The sequence below is a fragment of the Phyllobates terribilis genome, unplaced genomic scaffold (assembly GCF_046119375.1).
Source record: "Phyllobates terribilis strain yellow unplaced genomic scaffold, ASM4611937v1 Scaffold_8__6_contigs__length_399053987, whole genome shotgun sequence".
In the NCBI taxonomy this organism is placed as follows: Eukaryota; Metazoa; Chordata; class Amphibia; order Anura; family Dendrobatidae; genus Phyllobates; species Phyllobates terribilis.
This window is the reverse complement of record NW_027362768.1, coordinates 142,942,566-142,955,283: the sequence shown is the minus strand read 5'-3', so window position 1 is coordinate 142,955,283 and position 12,718 is coordinate 142,942,566. Positions and strand designations below refer to the sequence as shown.

The 12,718-nt window shown below is 50.0% G+C and overlaps 1 protein-coding gene across 1 annotated transcript in view; it reads left to right on the top strand.

The window, feature by feature from the left end:
- The window catches only part of LOC141156881 (tenascin-N-like), a 124,775-nt gene that overhangs the window by 37,650 nt on the left and 74,407 nt on the right, over positions 1-12,718 (top strand). The window contains exon 3 of the mRNA XM_073643385.1: positions 868-1,512. Within this exon, the coding sequence (XP_073499486.1) occupies positions 868-1,512 (645 nt within the window). The remainder of the gene's footprint in view (positions 1-867; positions 1,513-12,718) is intronic.

Genomic DNA, 12,718 nt, shown 5'->3' with positions numbered 1-12,718 from the left:
GCTTCCCTTTAAGTTAGTCCAAAATGATTAACATAAAATATACAGATGAGGAAAAAATGTATACAAAGAGAAGTAAATGGTGATTGGTCATGTCACTGTGTATAATAAAGTCCTCAATGGCCAAAAACTGCAAAACTGGCATACCTAATATAGAATATTCATAAAATAAGATATGTACAACTTTGAAAAAAAAGTTACAAAAAAATATATACAGGTATATATATGATTGCTGTCTAATGTTTTAGGTCTGGCCATTCACACTCATGAATATGCTTTCATCTAAACCGTTCCATTGTAGCTGGAATAGGTGCAAGATGTTTAAAGTCATTCTTCTGCTGGAAGGGGAACCTATGCCTCAGTCTCAAGTATTTTGCAGCCTCTAACAGGTTTTCTTCCAGGATTGCGTGGCATTTAGCTCCAGCCATCTTCACATCAATGCTGACCAGCTTCCCTGTCCCTGCTGAAGAAAAGTCTCCCCTCAGCGTGATGCTGCCACCACCATGTTTGACGGTGGGGATGGTTTTGTCAGGGTGATGTGCAGTGTTAGTTTCCTACCACACATAACATTTTGCATATACCCTCAAAAGTTCTACTTTGGTCTCATCTGACCAGAAAACCTTCTTCCACATGCTAGCTGTGTCCTCTACATGGCTTTTTGCAAACTGCAAACGGGACTTCTTATGGCTTGCTTTCAAAAATGGCTTTTTTCTTGCCACTCTTCCAAAAATTGTCCTCAAAGGCGGACAACCCCTTTAATTTCAAGGCCTTGACCAAACAACCATGTATAATGACAGTCTGAAAAATAATTGTATGTACCTGACTTAATAATGAATTTGCACTGATATTTCATTTAATCTCTTTTTTCAGGTAAATGTAACGGGAATGGAAAGTATGTCGCAGCATTAGGCCAATGTCAGTGTGATGAGGGCTGGGAAGGACCGGACTGTTCCATAAAGAAGTGCATCCCTGACTGTGGCAAGTTTGGTACCTGCGTTGATGGAGTTTGTAAATGCGCGGAGGGATACACAGGCCCAGGCTGCAGAAAGAAGAGATGCCCAGTTGATTGTGGTGAATTCGGGAAGTGTGTCGATGGTACCTGTGTATGTGCAGAAGGATACACCGGTGTGGACTGCAAAGAGAAAAAATGCGCTGTCGACTGTCGACCCAACGGCCGGTGTGTAAATGGCGCATGCGTATGTGCAGAAGGATTCACCGGTGTGGCTTGCAAAGACAAAAAATGCGCTGTCGACTGTCGACCCAACGGCCAGTGTGTAAATGGCGTATGCGTATGTGCAGAAGGATTCACCGGTGTGGCCTGCAAAGACAAAAAATGCGCTGTCGACTGTCGACCCAACGGCCGATGTGTCAATGGCGTATGCGTATGTGCAGAAGGATACACCGGTGATGGCTGCAAAGAGAAAAAATGCGCTGTCGACTGTCGACCCAACGGCCGATGTGTAAATGGCGCATGTGTCTGTGATGAAGGTTTCATGGGAGCTGACTGCTCTGTAGGTAAGAAACTTCAACCAACTGGCGCCTTTTTATGCTGATTGACCGCATGTCTCTTATTGGATGCTCCAAGAGTGATAATGGCACGCTGGAATATATTCGATAACGGTGACCCCTGCAGATGGTGCAGGGCCCTTCGTCAGTCCAGTGGTCTACATTTTACACAATGCAATATTTGCATCATATTTGTTATAGGGTGCACTTTAGGTTGGTGCATTTTGAGATGTCAGACAAAATATTCTGTTATGACCACAGTAGATATGTGGCAAAATTATGCACCTATTCTATTCACTCCTCTTGGTACAAATAGCATACATTTTGTCTTCCAGGAAACCGTGGCCACTGTTCTCGTCCCTTTTCAAATTTAGTAAGGAGAAAAGTCACAAAAATAGCAAAATTGCGTTGCACATTCAAACGTACCCTTAAAAGGGTATTCCTATTTCACACATAGGATATGTGCTAAATGTCTTGTAGATGCACATCCCACCTCTGTGACCCTTTCTCTGACTCTTGTCTTGTGGCAGCTATCTATAAAGAGGTGACTGCTTTAAGAAAAAAGGAAATCTTGCCATTTCCACACAGGCCACTAGGCCTAATATACTAGAATCATACTTCATGTTCTCTTCAGCAGTCACATGGACATAAACAACAATAAACTGGTGCTGATGTAAAGCAGGTGCCGGGATGCAATGCACAGAGACACAAGGCGAGAACAGTAAGAATTGAATATAAACAGTTTATATATATATACTGTATATATATATATATATATATATATATAACAGGTACGCTGAACAAGGGATTGCAACAAGGGTAATAAACAGTAATTTGAAGTATTAGCAAAATGCGAAGTCTCTCAAGGTAATGTCGTGCCCTAGATCATGGGAGACACCACGTGAGTTCCTTAACTGTGCATATGGCTCTAGCGGGGGTCACCGGTTATTCCCACTAGGCTGTCAGTCTTTTTCTGGATAAATTCAATTAGATCACATTGAGCTTCTTTAGCCCCAACCGTTCCCCTCCCAACCTGAGTACCTAAACCCAATTGTCCCCGGTACCGTGGGTGAACAGTAGAAGTGACGGCCCTGTTCACGTATGCAGCTCCTCTGCTTTCGCTGGCGTGACTTTCCTGGGGCAGCCGTCTCTCAAGTCCTCTCTGCTTGGCCGTTGGAGGCAATCTCTCGAGCCTTGGATAGGGGGGTCCAGACCTCATCTGTCGGCGGGCGACGTCGGGTTCCGCGAACTCACTCAGCACTCCAAGCAGGTTCCGAGTCTCCTCAGCAGGAACAGCACTCGGGTCACATCTGTGAGGGATCCGGAGCTCTTCTACCGGTGCCCGGCTGTGGCACCTCACAGGCCTCTGGTTTAGGCCTGTCACGCGGGGCTTCCCAGCATGCAGGGAACACGTCTGCTCCTTTCTGCTGCTTGGCGCCAAAGACCCCTCAGGTTTGGCGCGCTGGCCTCTTATCTCCCGGAACTCCTTCCTGGAAGTCACCTGATCGGGTCCAGCGCCTAAATCTGCTCTCCCTTCAACTTCCCTTGCACATCTTGGTTCCGCTTGACTGTGTCTGGCCAGCAGATGGCAGCTTCTCTCCATCTTTGAAACATCATGTAGGAGTTCCCTTACAAGCTCTCTCGCCTTTGCTACACTGACCATGTGGAATTGTACACAAGTGGTTTTTGGGGGCATGCTTTGATTTGGGCAGTTGCGAAGGGAGGAAGAGGAGGTGAGCTGTAACATCAGCTATTGTGAATGATATAGATGTAGATGTGTTACCTATCAATGCAATCCTGCCTGTAATGATAATGAGACTGCTGAAAAATTCTTCTTGAAAGAACAATAGTTAATGTGAAAATTGCAAGATTTGTGATTTTTATTTAATATAGATAGTAATGTGGAAAATTAAATATATACACACATACATATATATATATATATATATATATATATATATATATATATATATATATATATAACAAGAAAAAAAGCATAGAATAAAAAATAAAATAGAATAAAAATATAACATAAAAAAATAATAATAAATAATAAATTAAAAAAACAAACAAGAAAAACACATTGCCTTTAATGTCACGTTTTGTCCTGAATTTTGCGTATATGGAGGTGGACTGATGTATATGTAAACCCAGGATTTTCCATGAAATTTTTTTTTTTTTGCTTATTTCCAAGCTTCGGTTACCCCAGCGGTAAAACAAGCTTTAATTTTGACATTTGAAGCAATATTGTTTTAAATGTCAGCAACAAGATGATTTATAGAAACTAGAGTGAAGACATATTTGTGGCCTTTCTTATAGCAACAGCACGTTTGTTTCCAAACTTTGCTGAAATATTACAGCTGTGATATGAGAGAGGATCACGGGTGTAAAATGTCATAAAGGACGGTATGTAGCTCATTTTTACTCATTCTTCAAGACACAAAGCATCAGTGGTCGTGGAAATCCTTGCTGTTCCATTGATGGCATGGAATTTCCAGTACCATGGACTAGCATGGCAGGTGCTGTGTCTCTCTTGCTTTTTCCTTAAAATAGATCACTATAATCCAAGATTTACAGCGTCCAAATATAGGGGCAGACAGGAGGGACACATTTGTTGTCTCTCCTGACTTTAGGTTTGTATGTTATAAATGATCTGCTCTACGCTCAAACAGATCCCAAATAATCCTGATGAATCCCATTTTCTGATGGAAGTTGAATGACCATCATGTACTGAACCTTTAATATCCTGGTGTTCAATAAAGATAGACAGAGTTGTAGATAAAGGATACACAGATAAGCACATAGAGTAGATAGATTTAGCTTCAGGAACCCCAGCATTCCGGCTTCTTCCTTGTCGAGGTTGGCAGTGTTACGCTCCTGAATGATTGACAGTCAGTTCGTACCCGTGGCACTGTTGCTCCCAATTGTGCACTATCCAATGCTGCAAGCAGAGGTAGCTTTACCTTCTCCACCTCAGAGGAGAGATATGGCCAGCCTCAGGAGTGATTACAAAGCTTTATGGCAAACAGCTTGCAAGCGTTGACCTAGAAGACCTGCCACTGCTGATAAAATGCAGAGGTGGCCAGTAACTAAGGCAATAAGCAGTAAACTATACAATTTAAAATCCCTCCTTTCTTGAGAGTGCTTTTATTATCACTTTGTAGAACTTCATAAATTGAAATACAAACACAGTAGATAGATATAAGATGGATAGATATGAAAGGATGAGATGGATAGATATGAAATAGACAAAGAGCTACCGTATATACTCGAGTATAAGCAGAGTTTTTCAGCACATATTTTGTGCTAAAAAAGCCCCCCTCGGCTTATACTCGGGTATATACACGAGTATATACATATTCCAGTGGTGGATAGTGAAGGGGGGAAGGGTTGTGGCGGCGGAGGAGAGGGGCACACGCAGTAGCCAGCTGCTGCAGCTACCACGTGTGTGACTCGCCCCCTGGGCCGTGGGGCACTCGGATCCGGGCAATTAGGGGAACGATTGGAGTAGTAGTGGCAACCCGGTTCCGTGGCTCAGGGTGGTCAGGCCAGTGGTAGTCCGTTATGTGTTATTGATTATGTCCGACTACGCCACCCGTGGATTGCGGTTATTAGGAACCGCCGCTGCATGCAGACCGCTGGGGCTGATGAGGTGTGCAGCTATGGTAGTGTGACTCCCCACGGGAAGAGTGCGGCCCTAGGGCAGTATAGTGGATGGTGGGAGTGATGGTAGTGAGAGTCCCAGTGATGATAGTGCTGGAGGAGCAAGGAGCACACAGACAACAGGTTGTAGTCCAGGGTCTTTACTGAAACAGGTAAACTGACCCATAAACAGTCCCGGCTAGGAGGGGACCTGGATGTCTGAGAGCAACGGGGAAATTGGCCCTGGTCAGGGTGAGGGTGTAGGCCTACCGTGCTTTCTGCGCTCCTTCTGGCTATCTCCTCCTGATAGGGTAACAGCCCACGTTTCCGAGCTTTCCGTGTGTTCTCGCCTGTATGGCCTGCGACGTGGGTTCCTTTCTGCTCCCAGCCTTGTACGGCTTTACTGGTCCCTTCGGTTGTGGCAGGGCCTCCAGGCTTCTTAGGCCAAGGAATGTACAGTCCCTTGCGGACTGGTTCTCTGCTGGGGGATGTAGAATCCTTCCAGCCTCAGACACCAAAGTCTGGTAAAGTTAGTCTTTTCTCTGCCAAGACAGGCTCTCTTCGCCTCTTGTCTCTGGCTTGTGGCTCTCTCCTACTGCCACACTTCCTCTTAGGTTACAATGCAACTTTCTGTCCTTGCTCCACTCTGGGACACGTCTCAAAGCTGAGACAGGCAATCCAGTTCTCTCTAACCCTGTCCCCAGTACCAGCTTTTATAGGGGCAGCCTGCTCCCCCTACTGGCCTGAGACAGGAGGCATTGCATGCTAATGTTCCCCTGACCAGAGAACCTCCCCCTTGCTCTCAGACACAGCTTTATTACACTTGTGGCATCCAGGTAGGGTGACACATTCCCCCCTAGTGAAATTTAGTACTCCGGGGCTAAACAATAAACAAAGACAATATGCATAACAATAAAATATTAATAGACAGATGACGCACAAATTGAGTTCTTAAGGTCACAGTGTGGTCTGTGACCGGGTGTCCATATCACCAAAACAACGGGGAGCCTTAACCAGGTGGGGGTCTGTCCTACCCCAAGTCCTTCACAGTCTTAGTCCGTTCCTTGGTTAGGCTCAGAATGCAGTCCACACAAGGTCCCGGTTATAAAAAGTCCATAACCTGTGAGTCCTTACGGTTGCTGCAAGAAACTGAAACACACTATCAATAAACATGCAGGTAACTTTGGCAAACATTTTAACATTTGGCAACAAGGTTATTTACAATCTTAGTACACTCTATATTCTCCAGAGAGCGGGTATCTGCCCCTTTGTGCTCCTGGTTGACCTACGTAGCCCACTGTCTGGTGGTGGACCAACCTGGTTTTCCCCACTAGCGTTAGGGGTACAGCTACCAGCTGGGTGTACAGGTAGGGCAGGCAGCTGTCTGCGGGTTCTTTGGCTTACCGCAGGCATGGCAGGCTCACTGTCAGCAGAGGGTTGACTCTCCTGGGCTGCTGGTACAGGCTCTTCTGCCTCTGGAACCGCTTGCTCCACTTCACCTTCCGGCTCTGGTGTTGGTTGTTGCTGGGCCGGTTGCAGGAAATGCAGGACGGGTACCACTATAGCATCATTTATGCGGGTCCAGGACTGAGGGAACTCTCCGAGAACGGTGCTGATCATTTCTTCCTTGTCCTCTGCGGGTTCAAGGTCACTCTGATCCTCTTCTGCACTACGGAGTTGCTCGGGGCACCTTTTGAGGTGGTCTCTGGAGACGACACTAGTGGTTTCTCCTCCGTCCTTGGTGATTACGCACACCTTTGGGTTGTCGTGGTCAGACTGCAGTACGGTGTAGGGTTCCCTTTCCCACTGGTCGTCCAACTTATGTAGCCTTCTTTTTCGCTTTAGGACTTGCTCACCAGGTTCTAGGGGACCAGCAGGGGCGTGTTGATTGAATAGTCTTTCTTGCTTCTCTCTCACCTGGGCCAGGCTCTTCTCCACACTCTCCTGTACCTTCTTGTACTGCAGTTGCCTTTCCGTATCCCAGTCCGCATCCGGGGAGGTGTCCTCAGGTATTAGGACTCCCATCTCCAGGTCTACGGGCAGCTTACCTGGTCTAGCTCGCATCAGGTAAGCCGGGGTGCAGTTTGTAGCGTTCACCGGGATGTTGTTGTACATGTCTACCAGGTCCGGCAGTTTTTCTGGCCACAGGCTGCGTTCCTCCAGGGGCAACGTCTTCAGGAGATCAATGACTATATTGTTCATCTTCTCACACATCCCGTTGGTTTGGGGGTGGTAAGGCGTTGTCCGAATCTTCTTACAGCCATAGAGGTTGCAGAACTCCTGGAAGATTTCAGCTTCAAACGCTGGACCCTGGTCTGTCAGGACCTGTTCCGGATACCCGTGTGGACGGCAGAAGTATTGCTGGAAGGCTCGGGCCGCTGTTTGGGCTGTCAAGTCTTTTACCGGGACCACCACTAGAAAACGGGAATAGTGGTCCACGATTGTCAGGGCGTAGATGTATCCGGACCGGCTTGGAGCCAATTTGACGTGGTCCAGAGCTACCAGCTCAAGAGGCTGCGTGGTGACGATGGGCCTCAAGGGTGTCTTCTGGCTGGTGCGGTCCTTCCTCCTCAGGTGACAAGGGCCACAGTCTCTGCACCACTTTTCTACTGCTCCTCTCATGCCGACCCAAAAGAACCTTCCTCTTAGTAGGAACTCCAGTTTCTTCCAACCGAAGTGTCCCGCTCTGTCATGGTAAGCTCCCAGGACCATAGCTGCATCTCGCCTTGGGACCACGACTTGCCAGGTCAGCTCGTGCGTCCGGTGGTTGACAATCCTTCTGCACAACTTGCCTTCGTAGAGGAACAGCTTGCTCTTCTCCTTCCATAGCTGCTTGGCTTCCTCTGGGGCATCTGGATCTAGGCGGGCGTCTTCCCGGGTGAGCAGATCTTTCACCAGGCGGACAGCAGGGTCACTATCTTGGGTTTCGGCCCAGCTGTGGTGAGGTAGGGGATTCATCATCACAGTTGTTAGATCCTCCTCCTTCACGCGGTGAGAGTGTTGAGCGGCTCCATACCGGTGAAACGCGGGGAGTTCTACCTCCTCCAGCTCTTCTGGGTCTTCGTCACCTTCAGGTAAGTGAGGCATCCTTGATAGGGCGTCCGCGTTGGCGTTGGTTTTGCCTGCCCGGTACTTGATCACGAAGTCATAGTTGGAGAGACGGGCCATCCACCGCTGTTCCAGGGCACCCAGTCTTGCATTGTCCAGGTGTGTCAACGGGTTGTTGTCCGTGTACACGGTGAACTTTGCGGAGGCCAGGTAATGCTTGAAGCGTTCTGTCACGGCCCACACCACCGCCAAGAATTCTAGCTTGAAGGAGCTGTAATTCTCCGGGTTCCTCTCGGTGGGCCTCAGCTTCCGGCTGGCGTATGCGATCACCCGTTCTCTGCCCTGTTGGTTTTGGGACAGTACGGCTCCCAGTCCCACATTACTGGCATCTGTGTGGAGAATGAAAGGCTGGCCATAATCAGGGTAGGCCAGGATCTCATCCCCAGTGAGGGCCAACTTTAGCTGGCGGAAGGACTCCTCTTCCGGTTTATCCCACTTGAAGGGTGGCTTTTGACTTCTGGACTTGGACTGTCCGATCAGGAGGTCCTGCATAGGAGCTGCCATCTTAGTGAACCCGGGGATGAACCTTCGGTAGTAGCCTACCAACCCGAGAAACTGTCTCACCTCTTTGATGTTCGAGGGGCTTGGCCAGCTCTTGATTGCCGTGACCTTGTCAGGGTCGGGGGCCACTCCTTCCGCGCTTACCACGTGCCCTAGGTACTGGACCTTTGGTTTCAGCAGGTGACACTTCGATGGTTTTACCTTCAGGCCATAGCCTGCCAGGGCTTCGAACACCTCAGCCAGGTGCTTGAGATGGTCCTCGTAGGTCTTCGAATAGACGATCACGTCGTCCAGGTAAAGGAGGACCGTCTCGAAGTTTCGGTGCCCTAGACAGCATTCCATCAGCCGCTGGAAGGTCCCTGGTGCGTTGCAGAGCCCGAAAGGCATGCAGTTGAATTCGCTCAGTCCCATCGGGGTGGTGAAGGCGGTCTTCTCCTTGTCAGCCTCTGCCACAGGAACCTGCCAGTACCCGCTAGTAAGGTCCAAAGTAGAAAAGAAGTTAGCAGATTTTAGTGCGGCTAAAGACTCTTCTATTCTAGGCAGCGGATATGCGTCTTTGTGAGTGATACGGTTGATTTGTCTATAGTCCACGCACATTCTCATGGTGCCGTCTTTCTTTTTGACCAGAACCAAAGGGGCCGTCCAGGGGCTACAGCTGTCTCTAATAACCCCAGCTTCTTTCATCTCTCTTAGCATGCCCTTTGCGTTCTGATAATGTGCAGGGGGTACAGGTCTGTGCCTCTCTTTTATTGGTGGATGGCTCCCTGTGGGGATGTGGTGTTCTATCCCTTTTACTCTGCCGAAGTCTAGCGGGTGCTTACTAAAGACTCTCTCGTACTCCTGTACCACCCGGTAGACTCCTTGTTTTTGGTGCAGGGGAGTGGAGTCAGCACCCACGTGGAGCTTCTGGCACCAGTCCTCCTTTTGTTTCTGGGAGCCATTACCCTCCGCCGGTGGAGATGGAGGCAAGGGTTCCACGGCCCTGATAGCTTTGTGTTCGACGACAAACAGTTTGGCGAGTGTAGCGTACCTGGGTAAGTGTACTTCCCTCTCCCCAATGTTGAGGATGCGGACGGGCACCCTCCCATGACGGACATCAACCACCCCCCGGGCTGTCAAAATGGTGGGCCTGCTGTCTGAGTACACGGGTTCTACCATGGCTTGGTAGTCTCTACCTCTCAACCCGATTGCAGTCCGACACCAGATCATCATTTCACTTTTGGGAGGCATGGAAATGGGGAATGGATCACTGAGTCTTACGCTACCGATCTCACCACCAGACAGTTCTACCTGCTGCCGTCTCATCAGGGCTTTTATCTCCTTGTTGAGGACTCTCTTTTGGCTGGAACTAGCATTCACCGCCACCTGTTGTAGAATTACAATTACTTCTGAAAGACAATTTTCAATGATGTTAGTACCCACAGTTATTTTAGGGTGACTTTCATGACGGTCAATGTCCACAATAATCACTCCCTGTGCCGGCAGTTCAACTTTACCAATTTTAATGGTCATCTCCTTGAACCCCATCTGCGGCACGGGTAAGCCATTACTGGCGATGATGCTCAAGTTACTGTCTGGATACCGTGTGATATCAGCATCAGTCCAATACTGCTTAAAAAGTACATAAGGGATTGTGGTTACTTGCGACCCAGTATCCAGCAAGGCGCTCATGGGGATACCGTCCAGCACCACGGGTAAAACCGGGCGCCCCCCAACGTATTTATTACGCCAATTGTAAGGGCCTGGTGATCTTATGCCTGGGGGTTGGCCCTCTGCCCCAGGTTGGACCCGTTTAAATTACAGTACCTGGAAATGTGTCCGGGCTGGTTGCATCGACGGCAAATGGGCTGTCCATCCTCTGCGTAGCGGTCTGTGGGCCTCCCTCGGAACGACGGTTTCCTCCTCTGTCGATGCCACGGGACATCCTCCGGACTTGAAGCCAGCTTGATGGGTCTTGACGGGTCCACTTGCAACGCCTGGACGGTCCTGGTCAACGCCGCGACGCTCCTGGTCAGCTCCTGGACTTGGTGGTGCAGGCCTTTCGACGGGGCTTGGTTCAGGGCCTGTGCATCAGCCTCCACGGAGTCCATAGAGGAGGGCGCCGCCTACTGGTGGTAGGTGATAGCAGGGCGCCGGGGGTTTATAGCGCCACTGGTTGCAGATTCACGGAGCACCCTTATGGCCCTGTCCTTAAATTGGGCAAAGGTCAGGTCGGGGTTCTGGAAGAACATGAGGCGCAGCTGGGCCCTGTGGGCGCTGGACAGCAGACCCTCTATGAATTGTTCTGTTAGCAGCTTATCGGTTTCCTGCACACTGCCAGGATCAGTTTGTTGAATAGCCCTCAAGGCTTCCTGCAGATTTAGGGCATAGTCTCTGATGCTGTCCTGTGCCCGCTGCTTACATCCATAGAACCTCATTTTAATTTCAGCGGAGGTACGTGTATCAAAGGTACCCCGCAGCCGGGCCAGAATACCCTTCACAGTCCCTTTCTCCTCAATGGGCCATGATTTTACCTCCCTTTGGGCTGCGCCAGTTAACTGCCCTGTCAATATGCTGACCTTCTGTTCCTCTGTCAGGGGGTAAACTTGGAACAAACTATACAGTCTTTCCTTGAAGTCAGTTAGGGCATGGGGCTCCCCTGAGTATTTGGGCAGCCAGGCCGCTCCAGGGATGTAGGGCAAGGAAAAGGGCATCACCGCTGCTGCAGCTGCGTTGGTGGTAGTGGGCGCCTCTGTGTCCGACATCTTCCTCCCCCCCTAGTGAAGCGTGGCCTACCTTCCGACGATCCTCTTCTGTAGGCCACGGCTCCGCTGCTGCTGCTATGGACGAGGACCTGGCGTCGCGTCCTGATGACGTCAGCGTCGCTCTCTCTCCCTTCCAGGACCTTGCGCAGCGTCGGTGCGTGGGGCGGAGCTTCGGATCTCGCGCGGTTTTGACGTCCACGCCCCTCTTCTTCCCGCGCGGTGTCCTGAAGATGGCGTCCGATGGCGGGAAGCAGCTGCGAATGGCGGGAAGAAGGCAGAAGACGGCGGGAAACGGTCCAAGATGGCGTCTGATGGCGGGAATCGGCTCCGGATGGTGGGAAACGACTCCACAGGTAAGTTACAAAAGTCTTTTTCAGGCACGCAGTACCCGGTGGTTGCGGGCACGAAATCCTGCCGACTACGCCAAAGCTGACTCGCCCCCTGGGCCGTGGGGCACTCGGATCCGGGCAATTATGGGAACGATGGGAGTAGTAGTGGCAACCCGGTTCCGTGGCTCAGGGTGGTCAGGCCAGTGGTAGTCCGTTATGTGTTATTGATTATGTCCGACTACGCCACCCGTGGATTGCGGTTATTAGGAACCGCCGCTGCATGCAGACCGCTGGGGCTGATGAGGTGTGCAGCTATGGTAGTGTGACTCCCCACGGGAAGAGTGCAGCCCCAGGGCAGTATAGTGGATGGTGGGAGTGATGGTAGTGAGAGTCCCAGTGATGATAGTGCTGGAGGAGCAAGGAGCACACAGACAACAGGTTGTAGTCCAGGGTCTTTACTGAAACAGGTAAACTGACCCATAAACAGTCCCGGCTAGGAGGGGACCTGGATGTCTGAGAGCAACGGGGAAATTGGCCCTGGTCAGGGTGAGGGTGTAGGCCTACCGTGCTTTCTGCGCTCCTTCTGGCTATCTCCTCCTGATAGGGTAACAGCCCACGTTTCCGAGCTTTCCGTGTGTTCTCGCCTGTATGGCCTGCGACGTGGGTTCCTTTCTGCTCCCAGCCTTGTACGGCTTCACTGGTCCCTTCGGTTGTGGCAGGACCTCCAGGCTTCTTAGGCCAAGGAATGTACAGTCCCTTGCGGACTGGTTCTCTGCTGGGGGATGTAGAATCCTTCCAGCCTCAGACACCAAAGTCTGGTAAAGTTAGTCTTTTCTCTGCCAAGACAGGCTCTCTTCGCCTCTTGTCTCTGGCTTGTGGCTCTCTCCTACT